Below are 27532 nucleotides of genomic sequence, written 5' to 3' on the forward strand. Positions count from 1 at the left end.
TCATAACTTGTGAATAATGCTGTTATCAGAGTTGAAGACAAGCCCTTAGAAATGGGATAAACCTTGTAATTCTCCTGGAGAACTATAACTTAAACAGAAATACACTTATTAGAAGAAGAAAGAAAATGGCTCGTGTGACAAAAAGGTCCCATGCGTTGACTTCTTTGGTAAGATCAAACAAGCATTTAAGCCAAGCAATAGGGTCCGTCCAGTTAGTGTTTCTCCCCACAAATGGTGAATACCAACTCCAGGATGGCTGGAGTTTTCTCATGGTTTGGTTCCACACCATCTGCATGTCCGTACAAGTGAGAAAAACCAGAATTTTCCAGCTGCTACTGGTCACAGGGGGGTCCCCAATATGGGTTGTTTAATTATGACGATGGGTTCTGTCAATTGCATCCAGTAAAATTGGGCAGATAGAGAACTCGTCTAAAACTGAGGTTTCGTTGTGGTTTTGAAAGGTCCATTGGAATCCCGATTTGCAAAAAGCATGTCAAGTTATGGCAAAACATATGCCACCCATCTCAAAATCCTTCCTTATTATTGCATAGCTTTGAAAGCCACTGCTGCAGTTGTTGCAATGAGGTTAGAGTTTTGTTGACATGATGACATTACTCTCTTCCTCTGGGTGAGACATATCTGGATTCTCGCTTGGAGCAGGGCTCTGTACATCCTTCTGGGATTTGGTTGAGTAGATAATATACATGCTTCTCATTAGGAAAATTCCAGCAATTACTGCAAAATAGCTCCCATAAACTAAAAACTGGAGAAAAACAAATAATTAGCCACATATAAAATATGACCATCTATGTCAATGATAATACAACACAATACTGTTGGTTTGCTTGGATTATGGGGTAAGTGAGACCCAGGTTTTTAATGTGGGGTCATTAAGGTTGAACAATACTCTCCTATCAAGTAAGAAATCAAGATCAAGTAAGAAATCAAGATCAAGTAAGAAGATGTAAGCAATATAGTGACTAAGAGTCTTGGCTTCAGAGCAGGTTGCTTGGGTTAAAATCATAGCTACTATTATCAATAGTAAAAAACAAAACAAAACAAAAAAACACTAAAATTCATTGATTTGTCTCTATGTCTTTGTTTGGAGGCTGGTGCAATGTTACATTCAATGTCTCCAAGAATAAATTTAAGCACTGAAGTTACTTCTTACCTGCATTATCCAGGTAAATGTTGTCCTAGTTGCAATTATTGCTCAAAATATACTTGGTGTGTTACAGTATGATAATTAAGGAGTTGTATATATTAAAATTTGCTTAACCAAGGAACTCAAGAAATTTAAATATTGCTTGTTGCAAGGTTGAGAAACCTTTGAGGTTACCTAGTTGAAAACAGAAGTATTACAGCTTACCTGAATGCTGATTGGCAAGTTGAGCCCTCTCTGATCTACTACAATCACAGTTATGATGGTCTGAATCACCAAGGCAATAAAGGTGTTGATTCCAAATACCAGGGCATAGCGTTCCACACTCAGATTAACTGCAATCTGAAATCTATCATTAAACATAAATAAGCATTTTAACCATAACATGGGTGGAAGTCTTCAAAAGATGGAAATTAGTGCCCACAGGGGTACCTGTGTCACCCACCTCCAGCTCCAGGTAGTCCAGCAAAGAGAAAGAGAGAGACTGTCTAGGAGAAAGTGAGGGAAAATAACAAGCGTCTCTGTCTGGTAATCCAGAAAATTCTTCTGGATCTTATCCAAGGTCACCAAAGCAGTACCTCTAAGAGTCTGCTAGAACCACAGTGTTACTGGGCTTGGGGTGCTCCCTAATGCAGATAAAGTTTAGATCATAACACCCAAAACCTTCTGAATACCTAGAAAGCCTTCCCAAGGAGGACAGGTACAAAAAAGCCCAGAGAGCAAAGACTACAATAAATACAACTCTTCAATACCCTGACACTGATGGACATCCATAAGCATCAAGATCATCCAGGAAAATATGTTCTCAGTAAACAAACTAAATAAGGCACCAGGGACCAATCCTGGAGAAACCGATATACGACCTTTCAGACACAGAATTCAAAATAGCTGTGTTAAGAAAACTCAAAGAAATTCAAGATAACACAAACAAGGAATTGAGAATTCTGTCAGATAAACTGAATAAAGAGATTGAAATAATTAAAAAGAATCAAGCAGAAATGCTGGGGTTGAAAAATGCAATTGACATACTGAAGAATGCATCAGAATCTCATACCAGCAGAACTGATCAAGCAGAAGAAATAATTAGCAAGCTTGAAGACAAGCTATTTAAAAATACAGTCAGGAGACAACAGAAAAAAGAAGAATGAGGCACACCTACAATATCTAGAAAATAGCCTCAAAAGGGAAAATCTAAGTTATTGGCCTTAAAGAGGAGGTAAAGAAACAGATGAGGTAGAAAGTTAATTCAAAGGGATAATATCAGAGAACTTCCCAAAACTAGAGAAAGATATCAATATCCGAGGACAAGGTTACAGAACATCAAGCAAATTTAACCCAAAGAAGACTACTTAAATGCATTTAATAATCAAACTCCTAAAGGTTAAGGATAAAGAAAGGATTCTAGGCTGGGCGTTGTGGCTCACACCTGTAATTCTAGCACTTTGGGAGGCCAAGGCAGGTGGATCACAAGGTCAAGAGATCAAGACCATCCTGGCCAACATGGTGAAACCCCATCACTACTAAAAATACAAAAATTAGCCAGGCGTGGTGGTGTGTGCCTGTAATCTCAGCTACTCAGGAGGCTGAGGCAGGAGAATTGCTTGAACCCAGGAGGTGGAGGTTGCAGTGAGCCGGGATTGCAGAGCGAGACTCCTTCTCAAAAAAAAAAGGATTTTAAAAGGAGCAAGAGAAAGGAAATAAATAACATACAATAGAGGCCCCATGTCTGGCAGCACACTTTTCAGTCTTAGAAAAGACTTAGAATCAGGGAGTGGCATGACATATTTAAAGTGCTGAAGGCGAAAAACCTTTACCCTAGAATGGTATATCCAGTGAAAATATCAAACCTGAAGGAGAAATAAAGACCATCCCAAACAAATAGAAGCTGAGGGATTTCATCAACACCAGACCTGTCCTACAAGAAATGCTAAAGGGAGTACTTCCATCTCTAAGAAAAGGACGTTCATGAGCAATAAGAAAACATGTAAAGGCACAAAACTCACTTGCGATAATAAGCACATAGAACAACACAGAATATTATCACACTGCAACAGGTGTATAAACTACTCTTGTAAGTAGAAAGACTAAAAGATGAACCAATCAAAAATAGTAACTACAAATTTTCAAGACAGTACAATAAGATATAAAGAGAAACAACAAAAAGTTAAAAAGCAGGAGGACAAAGTTATACTGTAGAGTTTTTATTAGTTTTCTTTTTGCTTGTTTGTTTATGCAAATAGTCTTAAGTTGTTACCAGCTTAAAATCATGGGTTATAAGATAGTATTTGCAAGCCTCACGGTAATCTCAAATTGAAAAACATACAATGGATACCCAAAAAGTAAAAAAGAAATTAAATTATATCACCAGAGAAAACCACCTTCACTAAAAGGAAGAAAGAAAAGGAAAAAGGCCACAAAACCAGAAAAGAAATAACAAAATAACAGGAGTAAGTCCTTACGTATCAGTTTAAACTCTTCAAAAGAGAGTGGTTGAATGGATTTTTAGAAAGACCCAATGATCTGTTGCCTACAAGAAATACATTTTACCTATAAAGACATACATAGACTGAAAATGGAGTGATGGACAAAGGTATGCCATGCCAATGGAAATAAACAAAAAAACAGGGTTTGTAGCTATACTTATAGCAGAGAGAATAGATTTCAAGACAGAAACTAGAGACAAAGGTCATTATACAATGATAAAAGGGTCAATTCAGCAAGAGGATATAAAAATTGTAAATATATATGCACCCAACACTGGAGCACCCATATATAAAGCAAATATTAGAACTAGAAAGAGATAAGAGAATGCAATACAATAATAGCTAGAGACTTTAAAACCCCACTTGCAGCACTGGATAGATTTTCCAGATAGAAAATCAATAAAGAAACATCAGACTTAATCTGTACTATAGAAAAAATGGACCTAATAGATATTTACAGAACTTTTCATTGGCCACAGAATACATACTGTTCTCAGCATATGGATCATTGTCAAGGATAAACCATGTTAGGTCACAAAACAACTCTTAAAACATATTCAAAAATCTGAAATAATTAATATCAAACATTGTCTCTGACCACAATAGAATAAAACTAGAAATCAACAAGAGGGATTTTGGAAACTATAGAAACACATGGAAATTAAACAATATGCCCCAAATGACCAGTGGGTCAATGAAGAAATTGAGAAATTGAGAGAAATTGAAAAATTTCTTGAAACAAATGATAACGGAAACACAACATGCCAAAACCTATAGGACACAGTGAAAACAGTACTAAGAGGGAAGTTTATAGTTACAAGTGCCTACATAAAAAAAGAAGAGAGGCCGAGTGTGGTGGCCCATGTGTGTAATTCCAGCATTCTGCAAGGCTGAGGCAGATGAATCACTTGAGCTCCAGAGTTCTAGACCAGCCTGGTCAATATAGTGAAACTCCGTCTCTACCAAAAATACAAAAAATTAGCCAGGCGTGGTGGTGGACATTTGTGGTCCCAGCTTCTCAGGAGTCTGAGGCAGGAGGATCACTTGAGCCCAGGAGGCAGAGGTTGCAGTGAGTAGAGATGATCATGCCAGTGCACTCCAGCCTGGGCAACACAGTAAGACCCTGTCTCTTAAAAAAAAAAAAAAAAAGAAGAAGAGACACCTCAAATAAATAACCTAATGATGCATCTTAAAGATCAGAGCAGAAAGAAATGAAATTGAAATGAAGAAAACAATACAAAAGGTCAATGAAACAAAAAGTTGGATTTTAGAAAAGATAAAATTGACAAACCTTTAGCCAGACTAAGAAAAAGAGAGAAGGCCCAAGTAAATAAAACTAGAGATGTAAAAGGAGACATTAAAACCAATACTGCAGAAATTCAAAGAACCATCAGTGGCTACTGTGATCAAGTATATGCCAATAAATTGGAAAATCTAGAAGAAATGGATAAATTCCTAGATACAAACAACCTACGCAGATTGAACCATGAAGAAATCCAAAACCTTAGCAGACCAATAACAAGTAATGAGATTGAAGACATAATAAAAAGCCTCCCACTAAAGGAAAGCCCAGGACCCAATGGCTTCACTTCTGAATTCTATAAAAGAACTAATTCCAATCCTATCCAAATTACTCTAAAAAACAGAGGAGGGAACACTTCCAAACTCATTCTACCAGGCCAGTATTACCCTAACAGCAAAACCAGACAAAGGCACATTAAAAACAAAAAACAACTACAGGCCAATCTCTGATGAATATCAATGCAAAAATTCTCAACAAAATACTAGCAAACTGAATTCAACAATACATGAGAAAGATAATCTATCATGACTAAGTGGGATTATCCCAGGGATGCAAGGATCATTTAACATATGCAAATCAATCAATGTGATAAGTCACATCAACAGAATGAAGGACAAAAACTATGATCATTCAATTGATGCTAAATAAAGCATGTGATACAATTCAACATCCCTTCTTGATAAACACCCTTAAAAAACTGGGTATAGAAGGAACATACTCCATATAATAAAAGCTATATATGACAGACATACAGCTAGTATCAGACTGAATGGGAGAAAACTGACAAGGATGCCTACTTTTACCACCACTATTCAACATAGCACTGGAAGTCCTATCTAGAACAATCAGACAAGAGAAAGAAATAAAGGGCATCCACATTGGAAAGGATCAAGTCAAATTATCCTTGCTTGCAGACGATATGATCTTACATTTAGGAAAACTTAGACTCTTACCAATAAACTATTAGAGCTGATAAATAAGTTCAGTATATTTGCAGGACATAAAATCAACATACAAAACTCCATAACATTTCTATATGCAAACAGAGAACAATCTGAAAAAGAAATCAAAAAAGTAATCCTATTTACAATAGCTACAGATAAAATAAAATACCTAAGAATTAACTAAAGAAGTGAAAGATCTTTGCAATGAAAACTATAAAACACTTTTACAAGAAATTGAAGAGGACACACACACACAAAATGGAATGATATTCCATATTTGTGGACTGGAGGAATCAGTATTGTTAAAATGCCCATACTATCCAAAGCAATCTACAGATTCAATGCAATCCCTATAAAAATGCCAAGGATATTCTTCACAGAAATAGAAAAAACAATTCTAAAATTTATGTGAAACCACAGAAGACCCAGAATAGTCAAAGCTATCCTAAGCAAAACAAAACAAAATGAAACAACAACAACAAAAAAAAACTGGAGGAATCACATTACCTGACTTTGAATTATACTATAGAGCTATAGTAACCAAAACAGCATAGTTCTGACATAAAAGCAGACATGTAGACCAATGGAACAGAAGAGTGAACCCAGAAACCCAGTAGTGAACCCACACATCTACAGTAAACTCATTTTCAACAAAGATGCCAGGAACATACATTGGGGAAAAGACAGTCTCTTCAGTAAATGGTGCTGGGAAAACTGAATATCCATATGCAGAAGAATGAATGAAAGTAGACCCCTATTTCTCACCATATACAAAATCAAGTCCAAATGGATTAATGACTTAAATCTAAGACCTCAAATTATGAAACAACTACAAGAAAACAAATTATGAAACAACTACAAGAAAACATTGGGGAAATTCTCTGGGACATTGGAGTGGGCAAATATTTCTTGAGTACCCCACAAATGCAGGCAACCAAAGCAAAAATGGACAAATGGGATCACATCAAGTTAAAAAGCTCCTGCACAGCCAAGGAAAGAGGCAACCCACAGAATGGAAAAACAAATCTGCAAACTACCCACGAGACAAGGGGTTAAAAACCAGACTATAGAAGGAGTTCAAACAACTCTATAGGGAAAAAAAGTCTAATAATCAGATGAAAAATGGGCAAAAATCTGAATAGACGTTTCTTTAAAGACATGCAAATGGCAAACAGATACATGAAAAGGTGCTCGACATCATTGATCAGAGAAATGGAAATCAAAACTACAATGAGATATTATCTCACTTCAATTAGAATTATCCAAAAGACAAGCAATAAATGCTGATGAGAATGTGCAACCTCCGCCTCCCAGGTTCAAGTGATTCTTCTGCCTCAGCCTCCCCAGTAGCAGGGATTACAGGTGCTCACCACCATGCCCAGCTAATTTTTGTATTTTTAGTAGATACGGGGTTTAACCATATTGGCCAGGCTGGTCTTGAACTCCTGACCTCAGGTGATCCACCTGCTTTGGCCTCCCAAAGTGCTGGGATTACAGATGTGAGCCACTGTGCCCAGCCATGAATATTTCTTTTTTAATGCAAAGAAATGATATAATCCTTTATCATTTAACAAAATCCTCACATTAAAAAAAAAAGCAACCTAAGATGCATGATTCTGATTAAACTAAGACATTTCCATGAAGAAAATAAACATACCAACTAATTTTTTTTTCCTTTGATGATTTTTTCCCTGGAGTGCTCATATTTCTGTGTGGTAAATTGTTTATAAAACACTTTTTTCACAAATTAAAACCAAAACTCGATGAAGCTGTTGTCTCCACTTCTTTCATGCAATTTGAAATTCAAATGTTTCTCATCTCTTTTGGTTAATAGCAAAGCATATTTTCTGCAGTCAGCTTTAGCTGTACTTTTATATGAAACCAAATGGTTTTTTAATCATTTTCTTAAAGAGATCTCTGAGAAACAAAGAGATCTCTTAAAGATCTTAAAGAAAGATCTCTTTCTTAAAGAGCTGAGATCTCTTTCTTAAAGATCTCTTTCTTAAAGAGATCTCTGAGAAGCAAAAATGATAGGAAACTCTAAATCCCAGAAATCATTTTTAGAAAATGATTAAGAACTAGACCTGGCAAGGTGGGTCATACCTGTAATCCTACCATTTTGGGAAGCTGAGGCCAGAGGATTACTTGAGCCCGGGGGTTCGAGACCAGCCTGGGGAACATAGCGACACTCTGTCTTTACAAAAATGAACATTAAAAATTTAGCCAGGCATGGTAGTGTGCACCAGTGGTTTCAGTTACTCAGGAGGCTGAGTTGGGAGGACTGCTTGAGCCCAGGAGATCAAGGTTGTGGTGTGCTATGTTTGCACTACTGCACTCCTGCCCAGGTGAGACCCTGTCTCAAAAAGAAAGAAAGAAAAGAAAAACTACTTGGTTCCATATATGACTGCAGCTAAAGGTTTCTTGTTATCTTTGCATCCACTTTTTTTAGTCTCCAACTTTTTAATAACTTTCCTGAGAATCTTTTGTGTCACAAAAGTATGTGCCTAGAATTTCTCCAGCAACCAAATGAAAGTAGGAATGAAATCTAAACCTAACCATTTAAAAGCAGATCACATCACACCTTATGTGGAAAGTTGCTGGAAATAAACAAATCAAAACCTGACAATGTTGCTAGATGTAGTGGCTCGCACCTGTAATTCCAGCACTTTGAGAGGCCAAGGTAGGTGGATCGCTTGAGCCCAGGAGTTTGAGACCAGCCTGAGCAACATGGTGAAACCCCATCTTTACAAAATGTGAAAAATTAGCTAGGTATGGTGGCACATGCTTGTCGTCCCAACTGCTCAGGAGGTTGAGGTTGGAGACTCACCTGAGCCTGGGAAGTCAAGGCTGCATTGAGCCGTGATCGTGACCACACCACTACACTCCAGCCTGGGCAAGAGAGCCAGACCATCTCTCAAACCAAACAAAACAAAAAGAAAAACCTGACAATGTATCATTGCTTTTGGTTTATAAACCTACAGAGTTTTTTCCCTTGATGACTAAAGGTATATTGTAGCAATATTCAGAGAGCAAATAGTTAAACGAAAAGTTGGCTTAGTTGTGTCTAATTTAATATAAAGTAGTCAACATTTAATATTGCAATTGACTAAAATCCTTCTGAAGTTCTTAGAGAAAGCTTAGGAAGACAGAAGAGAGAATAATACAGTTCAGTTTTAGGAGTGGTTGGTAAAACTTACACTGCTATGGTTATAAGAAGCATATAGCTGGACTTGAATATCAAATAGCCAGCATAGCACGCCCAGATGTTGGCTGTGTAATGCATGAGAAATAGAGAACCTGCATTGACAACTGAGAAGACCGCCAGAGCCAGCTCTCCCAGAAGGTCCCAGTTGACTTTCACATAACCCACTGCAAAGGCAGCCACAGCCCCTGAAAACAAAACATTGAAGGCAATCAAACACAATGACTTTGCATGCAAGAAAACATCAACGCCCTCTCTTAAAAACCCAGGTCTCGGGTAATTCTGAAAGATAAATATATTGCTCTCACAAAATTGTGTGATCGACCTGAATGTGGATCTATCCTTTTCTCAACCACGTCTTCTTCTGGCTTTTCTTTTCACTTGCTATTCTTTCGGTCACTTAGTCATCACACTTTTAATTAGTATCAACTATACACCAGGCACTGTACTCTCCAGAGGGGCCAGAAAGGTTCCTAACCACGGCAGTGGAAGGAGAAATGATACGTTAACCTAGTCACTCAACACAACGTGCAGGGATGGAAAAGGATGAAATCAATTCTCTGGGAACACATGTGGCCTCTCTATTTGCCTTTCTTTTCTCGGTTTTTGCTGTAAGTCTTTTTCAGTGATGAGTATCAGATGTGTTACATGGATAGCTTTAGTCTTTTTTCTTGCCCCACCCAGTGTTAGTCTTTATTATGAATCTTTAGTAATCTTAGTCTTATTTCCAATCTCCACTCTAAAGTCTTCAACATCTGACATAATTTACTTGAGAAGCTTTGGGTGAAAACATCGGTATAGACTGACAGAGTTCAAGAAATTGAATAATTGACAGTAATTAGGGTTAGTACTTGTGTGTGGTTCTCTTCAACAAAAGTAAAAGGTATTTAGGGCTGGGGACAGTGGCACACTCCTGTAATCCCAGCACTTTGGGAGGCCGAAGGGCGTGGATCACTTGAGGTCAGGAGTTAGAGACCAGCCTGGCCAACATGGTGAAACCCCGTCTCTACTAAAAATACAATCATTAGCCAGCATGGTGGCGGGTGCCTGCAATCCCAGCTACTCAGGAGGCTGAGGCAGGAGAATCGCTTGAACCCGGGAGAAAGAGGTTGCAATGAGCTGAAATCATGCCACTGCAGTCCAGTCTGGGTAACAGAGTAAGACTCTGTCTAAAATAAATAAATAAACAAAAGGTATTTAGATTTCAAAGTACTACACAGACATATGACTAACTTTCCCACATATGATCATGACTACAGAGGAAAAAAAAATAATTATTTTCCCCCCATGGATTTGGAATGTAGGAGCAACAATTTCAGTGAAGCAATTCTGGCACAGTCCTAGTTTCCAGGAGTTAAACTTGAAGCTTCCCAAAAGGGAGATAATAATAAAATAGAGGTCACATGAGTTTTCTAAAACCTTTTGTAAATGAGGGTGGGGCAAAATCTCACTTCCTAAAAAATACCTTCAAAGTCTCATTTGACATTTAAGCTTCCAGTTATTAGGAAATAAACATTTATTGTAGATTAAACTTCAAAGACAGATTTCCCTCTGATATTAAAATCCTGACTTTCACATCTCTTTCACCCCTCATTTAAATATCATGAGAAAGCTGCTTTTGAAAGTTGTTGGTATATAGCCTAGAACTATTTTAGGTGCATGCTACTTAGTTCAAAGCCTGTATTAACGAAACCCTCAGTGAGAATTTGGAATCCTTAATTTATTTTTCTAAAATAATAAAAACATACACACATATATGTATATATTTTGATATTAAAAATAATCCTAAAAGAACAGGGCATGTTATTAACCTTTGTGCTAATGAGGAATTGGAATCTTAGGGATTCAACTAGAATTTCATTGTTTGGTGCTAAGCCCTGAGCTCCTAAGAGTTACTTGTTGTGGCTGGGTGCAGTGGCTCATGCCTGTAATCCCAGCACTTTGGGAGGCTGAGGCGGGCAGATCATGAGGTCAAGAGATCGAGACCATCCTGGGCAACATGGTGAAACCCCGTATCTACTAAAAATACAGAAAAACTTAGCTGGGCGTGGTGGCACACGCCTGTAGTCCCAGCTACTTGGGAGGCTGAGGCAGGAGAATAGCTTGAACCTGGGAGGTGGAGGTTGCAGTGAGCTGAGATCACACCACTGCACTCCAGCCTGGGTGACAGAGCGACACTCTGTCTCAAAAAAAAAAAAAAAAGAGTTACTTGTTGGAACTACAATACAGTAGAAAATCATGGTATTCTTGTTTTTCCAGTGACTTTCATTCTTGATTGAAAAAAAATTATGCTGCCTTCTGAACAGAGCTAATTCGTACCATGAAGTTCGGTACCTGGAGAAACGGTCTTAAGGGGGAAAAGCCAACAAAGGAAGATTAAGTGACATTTGCTCACCTCCAAAGGTTGCAGTAGCTTCTACAGCCCCATTATAGATGGAAGAATCTTGGGAAGGTGCCTTGTAATCCCACAGGATTTGAACATAGTTCAAAATCTGGTTAAAACCTGCTGTGGCAAAAGCCCACCAGAGAGACCAGTAGAAAAGACGTTTTGAGGAGTAGCACTCCTTCAGATCTTGGAACCACTGCACAAAAACTTCCACAGTCACATTCCTGGGTTTCAGGCTGTTCAGCTGGCCCTTATTCAGCTTCCCTGAAGTGCTGGGTATTTCTGATGTGGGTTTCTGCTTTTCACAGTCTGGCGCTTCACCTTCGTGAGTTTCCTCTAATACTGGATTCACACTCGATGACTTCTTTATTTCTCTGCTGGGTTTTGCATGAAAAAACATGCTTTTCTTGGGCATTGGTAGGAAAAGTGAGAAAAGGAAGGCTATGGAGACAGAGGCCAAGGATATGACGTTGAGGTAAAAGTATGACAGGTTCGCCAGGGATACCAAGAGTTGGGCCAGCACGGACCCTGCTGTGTAGGCGACCAGCGTGACGCTCCTGCAGTAGCCACTCACTCTCTGGTAGTGCTCGGGGCTGACCACGCTGTATATGTAGGCGTAGTAGGCCACCTCGGTGGCGGTCACCATCCCGTAGAAGAACTCTACAACCTGCATGGTCTTCACTCCTTGGCCAAACAAGAGCAGCAGCCAGGTAATGATGAAACTGATACCTTGCAAGATGATGACCGGCTTGTAGCGGACGTAATCGGTGAGGACAAACACAGGCAGCAGCAGCACCAGGTAGGAGTATGTCCAAACAGGGAATATCTCATTTGTTATCTGCAAAGTTAGTACACTGCATGACCGTGAAGCACTGGTACTTTACTAAGGTACCTGTGGTTTGTATCTCAAATTCTGCATCCAATTGGAAATTATTCGCGTTACGGAGAAACATAATGAGAAAACTCATTTTCAAGGAAATCACTAAGAAAAGGTAGTCTCCTTTCCCATTGGTAAAAACCAACCAACTTATACACTTAGATAAAGCCCGGTAGAAGAATATATTGGCTTATTGTGCAATCTGAATTATATATTAAGTTTAAATAGTATGTACAGTTGAGTAGATGAGTTAAAAAGCGTTTGGACACTTCTACGTTTTTCAGATTCTTTTTTTTTTTTTTTGGGATGGAGTCTTGCTCAGCCACCCAGGCTGGAGTGCAGTGGCCCTATCTTGGCTCACTGCAACCACCGTCTCCCGGGTTCAGGCCATTCTCCCGTTTCAGCCTCCCGAGTAGCTGGGATTACAGGCACCCGCCATCATGCCCGGCTAATTTTTGTATTTTAGAAGAAACGGGGTTTCACCATGTTGATCAGGTTGGTCTTGAACTCCTGACTTCAGGTGATCCACCTGCCTCAGCCTCCCAAAGTGCTAGGATTACAGGCGTGAGCCACCACAGCCGGCCCAAGATTCTTAAAAAATACCATTTCCTTCTTGTTCAAATACTAACATTAGACAAGTAGACTATAATGTTAAAAGAATCCAGGCTGGGCGTAGTGGCTCAAGCCTGTAATCCCAGCATTTTGGGAGGCTGAGGCAGGTGAATCACGATGTCAGGAGTTCGAGACCAGCCTGGCCAACAGGATGAAACCCTGTCTCTACTAAAAATACAAAAATTAGCCAGGCATGGTGGCGGACACCTGTAATCCCTGCTACTCGGGAGGCTGAGGCAGGAGAATCGGTTGAACCTGGGAGGAAGAGGTTGCAGAGAGCCGAGATCGTGCCACTGCACTCCAGCCTGGGCAACAGAGCAAGACTCCATCTCAGCAACAACAACAAAAAGAATCCAGCAGCCTTTATTTTCATGTGGTCTATCACTATGTCAAATGTTTCAGTCCTTCCAACATCTGGAAAGATATGGGAAGATAGGGAAAGAGTAAATAACTTTGCCACATTATAGAGTGGAAGCAAGTAATGCATCTCATTTTCCTTCCTGGGCAAATTTACTAGGTTCCCAACCTTCCCCCGTCTCCCCCTAACCATTCTGCTGATTTGTCTGTACCTCAATTTAATATGGATCATCTCACGGATTTAGTCAGAAATGCATAGGATATCAATTTTCATAATAGGAAGGACTGGAGTTACTGATCTGTGGGGCATGATGGGTGAGTGCCGCAACGTCTCAAATCACTGAACTTACCCACCTTGACACCTGGATCACTGAGGTTGCTGGAGAAAGCAGGAGACCACAGAGCAAAGACCACACAACTGAGCAGCTCCTTGGAGGGAGGATCTATTAACTGGTCCATAGTGGCTGCAGAAGCAGACCCCAGTGGACTCATTGAGTTGCTTCTGACCCTGTATCTGTCCTTTGTTGTCTTCATTGTGGCATGCTTCAACCTGAGCAACTCGGAAACACGGTTGTCCCTAAGTGATCTGATACTACAGAACAAGCTTGCCTTTCTGTCCTTGCCACCTCACCACCCGAGGCACCAATTAGCCTTGCAGGTGAAGCCACACACTTTACATAGTGTTTTCAAGGCTGAGGCTGGAGATTGTAAAATCAGCCCAGGGTAATTTTACAGTTAGGTCAGTGCATTTTCTTGTTGTACTTCTTATAAAGAAATGCGAGGCCGGGGGCAGTGGCTCATGTCTGTAATCCCAGCACTTTGGGAGGCCGAGGAGGGCGAATCTCTTGAGGCTAGAAGTTCAAGACCAGCCTGGCCAACATGGTGAAACCCTGTCTCTACTAAAAATACAAAAATTAGCCAGGCGTGGTGGCTCATGCCTGTAGTCCCAGCTACTCAGGAGGCTGAGGCAGGAGAATTGTTTGAACCTGGGAGGCATAGGTTGCAGTGAGCCAAAATCACACCACTGCACTCCAGCCTGCATGACAGAGTGAGACTCCATGTCAAACAGCAACAAAAAAGACGTTGCTCTTTTAAGTAAGAGAATCTGGCATTTCAGAGAAGGAGGCAAGGGCTGGGAGATAAAGCTGTTAATGGCTCACCTGCTGGTAAACAGTGTCATAAAGAAATACCACAATTCTTTAGCTCCTGCTTATCCCTCAGCAGCCTGAGAGTTTATTTAGATTTAGATCCTGTGCCTGCCAGTGATGCTGTTTTAGGATTAGTATAATAGAATCAATGGAGACCTGAAAGGCTCCTATCATTAACACAAATGTTAGCACTCTATGCGAGTTAAAAATTTGTTAACACATGTAATGTGTTTTGGCTGCAATTTTCTGCAAGTATGAGGAGGAAATAGTTTGAAAAGTTCTTTATGTGACACATATTATGAAAATCGGGCTCACTGAGTTTAATGTGTTCATCTTATTTCAAGTTGAGGGAAGCCCCGTATCCTTGTTCAAGTCCTGTAAAATTTAAAAAACCACATTAAGATACGTATGTATGTTAACTTACCTCTGCACTGGACAGGTTTTTATCTGGTTCAGATAAATATGGGATAAGGAATGGTTCTGAGGGTCTCATCATGGAGAAAAAACCAAATATGCAGAGGATCACAGTGGGGTAAATCCAGGAATTGCTTGGTGAAGTTCTGTAACAATCCATGGCTGATCAAATGGAAACAAAGAGAAAATTAAGTGATGCTTATTCTTTTTAGCATCTTTGATGTGATGAAAACCTGATTTTTGGCCGGGCGCGGTGGCTCAAGCCTGTAATCCCAGCACTTTGGGAGGCCGAGGCGGGCGGATCACGAGGTCAGGAGATCGAGACCATCCTGGCTAACACGGTGAAACCCCGTCTCTACGAAAAATACAAGAAAATTAGCCGGGCGAGGTGGCGTGCGCCTGTAGTCCCAGCTACTCAGGAGGCTGAGGCAGGAGAATGGCGTGAACCCGGCGGGGCGGAGCTTGCAGTGAGCTGAGATGGCGCCACTGCACTCCAGCCTGGGGCACAGAGCAAGACTCCGTCTCAAAAAAAAAAAAAAAAAAAGAAACCTGATTTTTTTTTGAGATGGAGTCTTGCTCTGTTGCCCAGGCTGAAGTGCAGTGGCATGATCTCAGCCAACTGCAACCTGCACCTCCTGGCTCAAGCGATTCTCCTGCTTCAGCCTCCCAAGTAGCTGGGATTACAGATGCCCGCCACCATGACTGGATAATTTTATATTTTTAGTAGAGATGGGGTTTCACCGTGTTGGCCAGGCTGGTCTTGAACTCCTGATCTTAAGTGAGGAAATTGCTTGAAATTCAAGCTTTAGACATAAAGCCCAACAGAGGATCTCATTTGTCACTGCACAGAAAAAACAAAAAACAGTCATTGTATGGTGGCTATATTTGAAAACATCTTGCTATCTCATGTGAATTATCATGTGCACAGGGAAATTCACTAATTCCTCCACATTTTAGCTCAAGCTTTGCCTTGTTGTAACTCTTTTATAGATTTTTCACGGTCCTATATGTGGTTAACTCCTCTGAGATAAATGTATAGGAAGGAATCTAATTTGTTGTATGATGCTTTTCCGCATACTATCTCCTTAAATCTACATGATAACTGTAAAATAGATATCATTTCCCCACATTCCCAGAGGAGCATATGGAAGATGCCTAAACACTGGCTTCAAACCACATGATCAAGATCTGAATCCAGGTCTCCCTACTCCCGTCAGGAACCTTTCACCCACTCCACCCTCCCACATTCCGGAGGCCCCCTCAGCTGCTCGTATTAACCTAATGACAACCACAGTGAGGGGAAAAATGTGTATTTATAAACACATTCATACTAAAGATTATGGTTTCATGTATAGAGATTTTAGGGTCAATTACAGTTTGAAAGCAGGCTAGAGAGAAGGAAAAGTATTCTCATTCTAGAATAGCAAGTCACCTGGGTGGAATTCCAGGTATCCAGTGGGTGGGGAGCTTTACTAGGGGTTGGGGAGGTAGGAAGGACCTACTAGGTCACATCATTACGGCTTGCCACTCACCCTACCCTTTCCCAAGGTGACCCCAGACAGCTGCATAATTCCTCTCTTAAGTTTAACAGGGTAAATGCTGTTTATGTCAACAAAACCCTTGAGTAAGCAGTAGAGAGAAAAGGGCGATCAGATTTTGAAACTAGGATTACAGCATCAGTAAGCAATGCTGACGATGTGAAAATTTTGCCAAAGGCAAATTAGAGTGATTGTTCACCTACTCCCTTAGTCCCGAAAACAGGGCTTTCTCTTCTTCCTGGAGCGCTGCTGGGTTTGCTGGTGCTTGCTTTCTTTGTTGTTAATGATCTTATAGAAACGGCTGTCCTGGACAGGTAATCACGGAGGCTTGGTCATCTTCTGAAGAGTGGTTTTGCTGCGGTGGCATCTGCTGCCTCTATATCCAGAGCCTCCTCTCCACCTTTGCTGACCATGGATTTGTTCACTAAATCCAGGTCATCATCTTCTCCATGCATCTGAGACCTATGCCTTTGCTACAGTGATCCACAGGCGGCTGAAAGCCTGCTGGATGATCTATCTTTTTATCTCTTTAGGGTTCTAATACTGCTGTCCAAATCGATTTAGTTGGGACAGTCAAGCAGAAAAAAAACCTATCTAATACATGCCCTACTAAAGCGCCAGCCCAAGAGAGCAGATCATATTGCCTGGTTCACCGCTCTGTCGTAAGTGCCTAACTTAGCACCTAATACATAGCACTCAAGGAAGATGCTGAATGAATTGAATAAACAAACAATTACAGCCTACCTGAAGAAGGGTAAGGGTGAAAAGAAGTGTCAGGAACAGGCAAGAATCCAGGAGTTAGGGAAGGCAGTCTTACAGAGGGAAGGGCATGAGTCACGCCTCACCACTGAGAATAAATTCAAGTGCTGCCTGGTTTTCCTGAGTGCATCTCACTTCCTAGCTGCATCCCTTAAAGGACAGAAAGGTCCTCAGCTCTACAAGTGCTTTACCATTTATGACTAGGACTATGATAATTGAATTACTTATGCAATCTTTTAAAATAATTTTTACATTTTGAAAATGATTTAATTTTTCCTTGAGCATTCTGTGAGGCACATGGAGGCGGGATGGTTGTCACCGGATAGATGGGGAAAAATGGAGGGCTAGAGGTAGTAAGATTTGTGCAAATTTTCACCTTTAACAAACATCAGAGCCTGGATTTGGCCTCAGTTTCCTAATTCCAAGTTCAGCTATCTTTCCTCTTACCTTCTGTTTGAGAGAGCCTGGCTATATCCTCAAAATCCCCATTCTAAGCTGAGCATGGTACCCAGCACTTTGGGAGGCTGAGGCAGGAGGGTCACTTGAGGCCAGGAGATCAAGGTGTTAGTGAGTGGTGATCGCACCACTGCACTCCAGTCTGGGCAAGAGTGAGATCTTATCTCAAAAATAAAAACAAAAATCCAATTTCAGTTTATTTTAAAACAGTGATTTTCATATTGTGGTGTCAAGGAAATTTAGTATGGGGTTGCAAACAGTATTATTATTATTATTATTTGAGATGGAGTCTCACTCTTTCGCCCAGGCTGGAGCACAGTGGCACAATTTCAGCTCACTGCAACCTCCTCCTCCCAGGTTCAAGTGATTCCCCTTCCTCAGGCTCCAGAGTAGCTGGGACTAAAGGCACCCACCATGCCTGGCTAAGTTTTGTGTTTTTAGTAGAGATGGGGTTTCGCCATGTTGACCAGGCTGGTCTCAAACTCCTGACCTCGGGTGATCCGCCCACCTCAGCCTCCCAAAGTGTTGGGATTTTTTTAATGGTACAAAAAATGTTAACTATCAGAATGCATTGCAGAGAAAGGCTAAGCTTTTTTTCTGAAACTTCTGTTTAGGTCAGCAATATATAAATACAAATACATAATCATAATGTACACTATCTTACTATGGGGCATGGCACTAACGTAGAAGTTGTAGAGGAAGACTGGGCTCAGTGGCTCATGCCTGTAATCTCAACACTTTGGGAGGCCAGGGCAGGATGATTGCTTGAGGTCAGGGGTTTGAGACCAGCCTGGACAACATAGCGAGGCCCAATCTCTTAAAAAAAAAAAAAAAAAGATATACACGTTCATGTATCTTCATAATACAATGATTTCTATTTCTTGGGGTATATACCCAGTAACAGGAATGATGGGTCAAATGGTATTTCTGCTTCTAAATCTTTGAGGAATCGCCACACCGTCTTCCACAGTGGTTGAACTCATTTACATTCCCACCAACAATGTAAAAGCATTTCTTCTTCTCGGCAACCTGGCCAGTGGGAACGGAACAATGAGAACACATGGACACATGGGGGCGAACAGCATGCCCTGGGGTCTGCCAGTGGAACGAGGAGGTGGGAGGAGTAAGAATGGCTAATGGATGCTTGGCTTGTACAGAGGTGATGGGTTGATTTGTGCAGCAAACCACCATGGCAAACGTTTACCTAGGTTACAAACTTGCACATCGTGCACATGTACCCTGGAACTTAAAATAAAGTTGATGGAAAAAAACAAACTAAAAAGATTTAGCCTGGTGTGGTGGAGCATGCCTATAATCTTAGCTACTTGGGAGGTTGAGGTGAGAGGATCACTTTAGCCCAGGAGTTCGAGGCTGCAGTGAGATGTAATCATGCCGCTGCACTCCAGTCTGGGTGACAGAGTGAGACCCTGTCTGGAAAAAAAAAAAAAAAAAAAAAAAGCAGAGGAAAAAAATAGACTAAATATGAACACATGTCCCTTATAAACACAGTAACCACCTGTGCTGTCTCAGAGGATCACATCCTCCACAAGAAAGTACTATTCTGGAATAGACTGTCCTTTTGTCCTTTTTCCATTTATCGTTCCATTTTGACCTTGTGATATTATCGGTCTCTAAAAAGTGCTCTAAACGTCCCTTTGCTTCCACTGCTTCTAAGGTGAGGACATGAACTGACTTGATTTTCTGAGTTCATACCTGTGAAAGCCAGATGTTTACCTTTCCCCTTCATTTTCTGTGCATTCCAAATCACAAGATAGTCCTTTTAAAAGTTGCTGCTGTAGCAGTAATCCTCACCCATTACTATAAGCTCCATCACTTTTTAAAAAGGTACAAGAACACTATGTAAACAGTAGATTAAATTTTTTTTTAAAAGGCTGGGTATAGTGGCTCATGCCTGTAATCCCAGCGCTTTGGGAGGCTAAGGCAGGTGGATCATCTGAGGTCAGGAGTTCAAGACTAGTCTGGCCAACATAGTGAAACCCCATCTCTACTAATAACACAAAAATTAGTCAGTTGTGGTGGTGGGTGCCTGTAATCCCAGCTACTTGGGTGGCTGCGGCAGGAGAATCACTTGAACCCGGGAGGTGGAGGTTGCAGTGAGTGGAGATCACGCCACTGTACCCCAACCTGGACAACAGAGAATGACTGTGTTAATAACAACAACAGGAAAAAAAGGCACTTTCCCCAAACAAAACTCAGCCTATCAGGCTCTCACGATTTAAAACATGCAGTGAAGATGCTGAAAGTAGAAAGAAAGAGTCAATTCATCAGCTGCTCCTTTTAGCAGAGACTCAGAGCAGCTAAATCCACAACAGACCTTACCTTGGTGGACTTGGACGCACAGGAGAGAGTTTGCAGAGGCACAGTGTTAGTTACAACAGCAGATTGAGGAGGTGAACCCTGAGCTTTGGCCTTTGCTCCACTCCGGAGCCACAGTGACCCTGGGCAGGTCTCCTTGCTGCACCGGCACAACAAACCAGCGTGCACCTGCCCCCTAACCCTGTTGCAGCACACCATGTGAGCCCTGAAGAAAACGGCCATGGACACTGTGGGGATACACAGAGGTGCTGATTCAGCCAGCACCTTTGACTTTGGCCAACATGGTGAAAACCCATCTCTAATAAAAATACAAAAGAATTAGCTGGGCGTAGTGGTGGGTTCCTATAATCCCAGCTACTTGGGAGGCTGAGGCACAAGAATCTCTTGAACCCAGGAGGTGGAGGCTGCAGTAAGCCAAGATCATTCCACTGCACTCCAGCCTGGGTGACAGAGCGAGACTCTGTCTCCAAAAAAAAAAAAAAATTGGAAGGTGCTTCCACCAACTTCTAGGGAGTTATTGTTTTCTGGCTGTAACTTCATCTTACTTGAAAGGCATCTTACTGATCACTGCTTCACTCCATATACAAAAACTAATTTGACATAACAAATACTAATCCCACAGCATGCCATCCAGAAGGAAACAGATCTTTGTTACCTAGGGACTGGTACATATTTGAAATGATAAAAAGAACCTTAAAAGAAAAAAATGATAAATTGGATTTCATCAAAAAGCCACATCTGCTTCTCAAGAGGTACTGTTAATAAACTGAATGGAAAGGAGGCCGGGCGCCATGGTTCATGCCTATAGTCTGAGCACTTTGGGAGGTCGAGGTAGGTGGATTACTTAAGGTCAGGAGTTTGAGACCACCCTGACCAACATGGCGAAACCCTGTCTCTATTAAAAATACAAAAATTACCCAGGCATGGTGGCGCAAGCGTGTAATCCCAGCTACTCGGGAGGCTGAGGTAGAAGAATCGTTTGAACCCAGGAGGTGGAGGTTGCATTGAGTCGAGATCGCGCTATGGCACTCCAGCCTGGGCGACAGAATGAAATTCTGTCTCAAAAAAAGTAAAAAAAAGCCACATCTGCTTCTCAAGAGGTACTGTTAAGAAACTGGAAAGAGACCAGGTGCAGTGGCTCACGACTGTAATCCCAGCACTTTGGGAAGCTGAAGCAGGAGGGTCACTTGAGTCTGGGAGTTCAAGACCAGCCTGGATAACATTTTTTTTTTCGTCTGTACAGAAAAATACCCCCCCCCCACACACACACACAGAGGCAAATAAATTAGAAAGGGAAGCCACAGACTTAAGAGAAAATAGTCATAAAAGCAATATCTGATAAAGGAGTTGTCTCCAAAATAAAGAACCCCTGCAACTCAATAAGAATAGATGAACAAAAGATTTAAATACTTTGCAAAAGATGTAGCAGGCCAAGAGCAAATGCAAAGATACTCAACATAAGTAATCAGAAATCCTAAGTTAAAACTAGGAGAGAAAACTAGCACTGGAATGGCTACAGAGACCAGCACACCAAATGTTGGCAAAGATTTAGAGCAAGTGAATCCATATACATTGCTTGTACGAATGTAAAATGGTACCAACCCTTCGGAAAATCATTTGGCAGTCTATCTAAGAATGTTCATATATTCATATTAGTGAAAAAACGAGAAGCAACTAAACGTCCATTAAATGAGGAATGAATAAACAATCATAAACTTTGGCACCCAATACTAATTAGCAATAAAAAGGAGTGAACTATTGCAAATACTTGAATGAATATAAAAAAAAAATTTGCTGTGACAAGGAATCCAGCCACAAAAATGTATGATTCCATTAACATATAAAGTCCTAAAACAAGCAAAACTTACCTGTAGTGATGGAAATTGGATTGGTGGTTGCCTGGGGTGGGAGTTAGGGAAGAGAGTGACTGCAATAGAGCACACGGGAACTTCCTGGGGTGACCAAAACACTCTACACCTTGATTGTGGTGATGATTATAAACATTTGTCCAAACTCATGTATTAATACCATACACTTACGATACACATTTTCTTATTTGTAAACCATACTGCTAGGGTTTGAATATCTGTCCTCTTCAAAACTCATGTTAAATCTTAATCCCAGGCCGGGTGCAGTGGCTCACACCTATAATCCCAGCACTTTGAGAGGCTGAGGCAGGATTGCTTGAGGTCAGGAGTTCAAGATCAGACTGGTCAAGATAGCGAGAACATGGTTCTAAAAAAAATTAAGTAAATTGGCTGGGCATGGTGGTACATGCCTGTGGTCCAAGCTACTGAGAAGCTGAAGCAGGTGGATCCCTTGAGCCCAGGATATCAAGGTTGCAGTGAGCCATGACTGCACCACTGCATTCCAAGTTGGGCTGCAGAGTGAGACCCTGTTGTAAAAAAAAGGTGGGGGTGGGTGGGGTTTTTCAGAAGTGATCATAAGGGCTCTGTGCTCATGAATGAATTAGCTCATTCATGAATTAATGGAGTCAAAGGTTAATGTATTAATGGGTCATCATGGGAGGGGAACTGGTGGTTTTCTAAGAGAAAGCCCTGAGCTAGCAACCTTAGCCGTCTGACCATGTGATACCTGTGCCCCCCCTTGGGATTCTTTAGAGTCCATATGAGAAAGAAGTGCCCCTTAAACCTTGGACTTCCCAGCCTCCATAACTGTAAGAAATAAGCTCTTTTATTTCTAAATTTCCCACGTTCAGGTATTGTTATAAGCAACAGAAAACAGATTAAAAGAAAAAGATGTACTTCAATAAAGATGATTTGAAATTTGAAAAAAAAAACAAAAAACAAAAACAAATCAATGATACACGGAAGAAAATAAACCAAACTCGAACATTATCCTGTGTACAAGAATCCAGACGCAAAAAGGACGCACCATGAAGATTTCATTTACTCCAGGTCCAAAACAGGCAAAACTGCTTCATGCTGATAGAAATCATAATTGCGGTCATCTTGGAGAATTGACGGTGAAAGGGCAGGAGGCAACTTTCTGGGTTGATGAAATATCCTGTATCTTGATGGGATATAGTTACACGGGTGGTATACAATTATAAACACTGAAACTTAAAATCTTTGTTTGTATGTAAATTATACCTCAATTTAAAGAAATGCATCCTACTCTCCGCCTTCAAAGCATTTTACTGGGCACAACTCTCTGTAGCTCTGGACTTTTTCTAGTGGTGCAATGACTATTTTAAATTTAAATTCCACATCAGGGCAAGGCCTCCATATAATAGGAAAACCGAACAGGTTCTTTGAACATGAGTCTGTCCCAGAAAATTGCTGATGAAAACAGTGCCTATAAAGCAAAACTAGGACAGGCCAATCAACCTTGTAAGTCTGGCCACATATAACATTCTTCAATTAATACAAATGGAATCTGAATCTGAGAAGCCGAGGCAGGAGGATTCCTTGAGTTACCTGTTTTTTCTGTGCCCACAGTTTCTTTCTTTCTAGAACCAAGCTGGCTTCCTGCCTTCAGATCCAACTTCTGCTCCTTCTGCTGCCCGCCACTATGAAAATCGCTTTCCTCTCCTTGGAGTCTCTTGTCCTCCTCCTTCAGACAGAGCTGCCAAGAGCAATAGCTTTATACGCAGAAGCCCATCCGCTTCTGGTGGCTTTATGTACCGGGGCCCACCCTCTTCTGCAGCCAATGCCATTTGAAATCCCATTCAAAAAAAAAAAAAAAAAAAAAGCAGACACCCAGATTCAGATCTTTCTGAAACACAAGTTATTAGAGAGATAAACAAATGACAAATGAATAACACCTTCCCCTGACTATTCTTTTTTTTTTTTTTTTTTGAGATGGAGTCTCCCTCTGTCGTCCCGGCTGGAGTCTGGAGTCTGGAGTGTAGTGGTACAATCACTACTCACCGCAACCTCTGCCTCCTGGGTTCAAGAGATTCTCCCACCTCAGCCTCCTGAGTGGCTGAGACCACAGGCACCTGCCACCAGGCCTGGCTATTTTTGGATTTTTAGTAGAGACAAGGTTTTGCCATGTTGGTCAGGCTGGTCTTGAACTCCTGACCTCAAGTGCTCCGCCTCCCTCAGCCTCCCAAAGTGCTGGGATTACAGGTGTGAGCCACCATACCCGGCCTTCCCCTGACTATTCTTACTAAAGTCATCTAATTTAGCGTCTATAGAATTTTGTGCTAAGTGACCTAGACTCTTAAAAAACTACAAAGCAGCCTTATCATCCATTTATAATCCTTTATGTCAAACCCCACACTCCCCGCCAAAAAAAAAAAAATCTTTGCTGAAATAAAGCGGCCGGGCGCGGTGGCTCAAGCCTGTAATCCCAGCACTTTGGGAGGCCGAGACGGGCGGATCACAAGGTCAGGAGATCGAGACCATCCTGGCTAACCCGGTGAAACCCCGTCTCTACTAAAAAATACAAAAAACTAGCCGGGCGAGGTGGCGGGCGCCTGTAGTCCCAGCTACTCTGGAGGCTGAGGCAGGAGAATGGCGTGAACCCGGGAGGCGGAGCTTGCAGTGAGCTGAGATCCGGCCACTGCACTCCAGCCCGGGGGGAAAAGCGGGAACCCCGGTCCCAAAAAAAAAAAAAAAAAAAGAAATAAAGCACTCCACACAGCTTCCAAAGACATGAACTAGACCCAGATATTCAATATGTGGGCCAGAATAGTTCTGTTGTTTATTTTTGTAAGAGTAGAAACGTGATATTTTTTAAATTTTATTTTTAGTAAAGACGGGGCTTTCCCATGTTGGCCAGGCTGCTCTTGAACTCCTGGCCTCAAACAATTGGCCTGCCTCGGCCTCCCAAAGTGCTGGGATTACAGGTGTGAGCCACTGTGCCCAGCCCAAGTGATCTTTAAGATGCTTCAGCTTTTATTTTATCATATATGGTACCATTCCTTTTAATTTGCATGAGGTATTTGCTGGTAAATTAATCATTCCCTTCCAAATTCTGTTTATTCTGTTATGTCTATGTTCAGATCAATCTAGTCGTAGGTAGAGCAGGAGGAATATGCCTGAGAAAACCATGAAACTGATGGGAGCAGCTTAGAAAGTCAACTGACCCCAGCCTGGGCAAAGTAGCGAGACCTCATCTCTATAAAAAAATACAAAAATTAGCCAGGTGTGGTGGCGTGTGCCTGTAGTGCCAGGTACTTGGGAGACTGAGGTGGGAGGATCGCTTGAACTGGAAAGGTCAAGGCTGCGGTGAGCCGAGATCCCAGCCACTGCACTCCAGCCTGGGCAACAAGAGCGAGACTCCATCTCAAAAAAAAAAAAAAAAAAAAAAAAAAAACTTCGAAAACCCCAAACAAAACATAAAAGGAAAGTGAACTGACCATCTAGTCATTGAGATGCAGTGGAAGTATCTGATTAAATGCACTGAGAGAAGGTGGGATTGTAGGGAAAAAATTGGATTAAAGAAAAATTAGAGGTCATTGGAGCTATTTGACAACTCTGTAAATTTTAACAACTGACGGCAATGTTAAATAATTATTGTCTATAGACAGGCAAATAAGGTTTATCCTGTGAAGGACAACAGTCTTCCTTTCCCCCATGGAAAACCAGTTTCAATATTCCTGATCTCTATATATTTCATTATTCAATATTCCTGATCTACAAACATACCCATTCTTTGGGTTCTTCTTTGATCTGGCTATTACAGACTCACCAGTTTCATCACTATTAAGTGGTGGGACTCAGAAGCCGATACCCCAAAATATGGGGCTTTGACATGCTAGAGACCTCAAGGTCTCTCTGACCTTCCCTGCTCCCAGCTCAACAAAGCCTTTATCTGCCAAAGATCCAGACCCACCAAAAGGAACAATTGTTTCTTTTCCCCTCCCTGTAAGACCAAGAATATACCCCACACCTGAACAGACCCTTTCACAAGATACTGTAGCTTATTCTCTCCCCTGGGCCATTCATTCTCCCTAGCAGGCCCCTCAACAGAACCGCTCTTCTCTTCCCTCCCATAACCTTATTTGCCAGGGTAGTCTATAAGCTTCCCAGACATGTTGCAAGGTGGGTAATCAATCACTCTGAGTCTCCCTGTGTGCATGTTAAATAAATGTGTATGCATTTACCATTATACAACCTTATGAGTCTTGTTGGTTTTTTACCAATAATGACTGAAGGAAATTGGTATTTTTGTTCATTTCAGCTACTACTAGGATAATCTTATAAGGTATTTGGGAAGTTATGTTTTGGTCTATTTAATATATGTGCCTCGATGAAAAACACCTTTTGCCACAGGAGACACCAATGTTTCAATATTGATAGGAGCAAAACACATGATAGTACTTTTTTTTTTTTTTTTTTTGAGGCAGAGTCTTGCTCTGTCGCCCAGGTTGGAGTGCAGTGGCACAATCCTGGCTCACTGCAACTTTCACCTCCCAAGTTCAAGCCATTCTTCAGCCTCAGCCTCCCGAGTAGCTGGGATTACAGGTGCCCGCCACCATGCCAGGCTAATTTTTGCCTTTTTAGTAGAGGCAGGGCCGGGCTGGTCTCGAACTCCTGACCTCAAGTGATCCACCCCTCTCAGCCTCCCAAAGTGCTGGGATTACAGGTATGAGCCACCACCCCCGGCCTGAGAGTACTTTTAGAGAACATTATATCTTTACCCTTTTCAAACTTGAAGCACTCGGAAAGTACCAACCTTTTGCACATTTGCGGAGGTGACATTGATTTGGTAAATAGATGTCACACTATTTATTTATTATTTGATGACTTAGGTATTCTTCCCAGCAGTGTTTTTGTAAAGCGCAGTTGTGTTTTCCTTTAGTTTCAATTAACTAAATTTGAAGTGGTTCCCAAAAAAGCCCCTGCTCTCTTAAATTCAAACTCACCTTCCTTTTTCTCACTAGGAAGGGCCTTTTCTCCATCCTTGGATTGGAATTTGGAATTCTGTGCTAAAACGCCTTTGCAGTTAAAATCTGTGAACGCGGGGTGTAACCATAGGAGGTGCTGGCACTTTACGAGAATGGTGATTTTATTTAATCTGCTTTTCCAGAAGGCTGCAAATGGGAATTCCAGACAAACCCACTTGGGTGAGTTCCAGCACGCGGGCTGCGGCGCGGCGGGACAGCTCCTCACGCGGCTGGAGTGTAGCCCAGGTCCGCGGAGCCAGGACCCCGCCCCCAGCTCTCCGAACCCGGGAAGAGAGAGGCGACACTGCTGAGGCCGAGGGATGACAGTGCTGTTTCCATTAATTCGCCCCCCGAGATGTTCTTACTTACAGAAGGAGGTGTCTGTTCACCAAATCGCTCACTTGCCGGACGACCACTCACCCGCGGCTGCCGGGTGGATCCAAGCGCTCTTGATGGGAAGGGGGCGGAGCCTGCCTGGCCGGGAGCCCGGGGCCACGCCCCCACGTTTTGCATATGTTGTGTGAATCAGCGCGTCCATACCTTTCATCCCAGTGTGGAAGCCCAGGTTTTCCCGGGCCAGGGCCGGTTTTCTGGGCAGAAACAGTGAACTCCGCTGAAAGGAGCAACTTAAGTAGTACACTGACATTTAGCATAATAAAGCTAGAGGGCCTGAATTCGACGTCGATCGTTTGCTT

At 41.6% G+C, this 27532-nt stretch overlaps 1 protein-coding gene across 8 annotated transcripts; it reads right to left on the reverse strand.

Moving 5' to 3' along the window:
• Positions 1-27306, reverse strand: SLC19A3 (solute carrier family 19 member 3). 8 transcript variants are annotated; one of them, XM_017947039.3, is made up of 8 exons: positions 27207-27287; positions 23419-23566; positions 22874-23011; positions 14899-15050; positions 11490-12318; positions 9090-9282; positions 1370-1511; positions 1-763 (listed from the first exon to the last, which is right to left on the reverse strand). In XM_017947039.3, the coding sequence occupies exons 4-8, from the start codon at positions 15046-15048 to the stop codon at positions 587-589; spliced, it is 1491 nt and encodes a 496-aa protein (XP_017802528.2). In that variant the 5' UTR covers positions 15049-15050; positions 22874-23011; positions 23419-23566; positions 27207-27287; the 3' UTR covers positions 1-586. The 8 variants fall into 8 exon arrangements, with proteins under 8 accessions (XP_017802528.2, XP_017802527.2, XP_021779750.1 ...); XM_017947038.3 differs by lacking the exon at positions 22874-23011 and having other exon boundaries at positions 27207-27306; XM_021924058.2 differs by lacking the exon at positions 27207-27287 and having other exon boundaries at positions 23419-23789.
• Positions 27307-27532: the final 226 nt, after the last annotated feature.

This window comes from Papio anubis, chromosome 10 (assembly GCF_008728515.1).
Source record: "Papio anubis isolate 15944 chromosome 10, Panubis1.0, whole genome shotgun sequence".
NCBI classification, from domain to species: Eukaryota; Metazoa; Chordata; class Mammalia; order Primates; family Cercopithecidae; genus Papio; species Papio anubis.

Excerpts from the sequence above, each read along its gene's own strand:
- SLC19A3 (XM_031651559.1), bottom strand. The coding sequence starts at position 13,860 with ATGAAGACAACAAAGGACAGATACAGGGTCAGAAGCAACTCAATGAGT. Across the intron at positions 9,283-11,489 it reads AGCTACTGCAACCTTTGGAG|GGGCTGTGGCTGCCTTTGCA; the intron begins GTGAGCAAATGT and ends TTTTGTTTTCAG. Across the intron at positions 764-1,369 it reads ACTTGCCAATCAGCATTCAG|TTTTTAGTTTATGGGAGCTA; the intron begins GTAAGCTGTAAT and ends GTTTTTCTCCAG.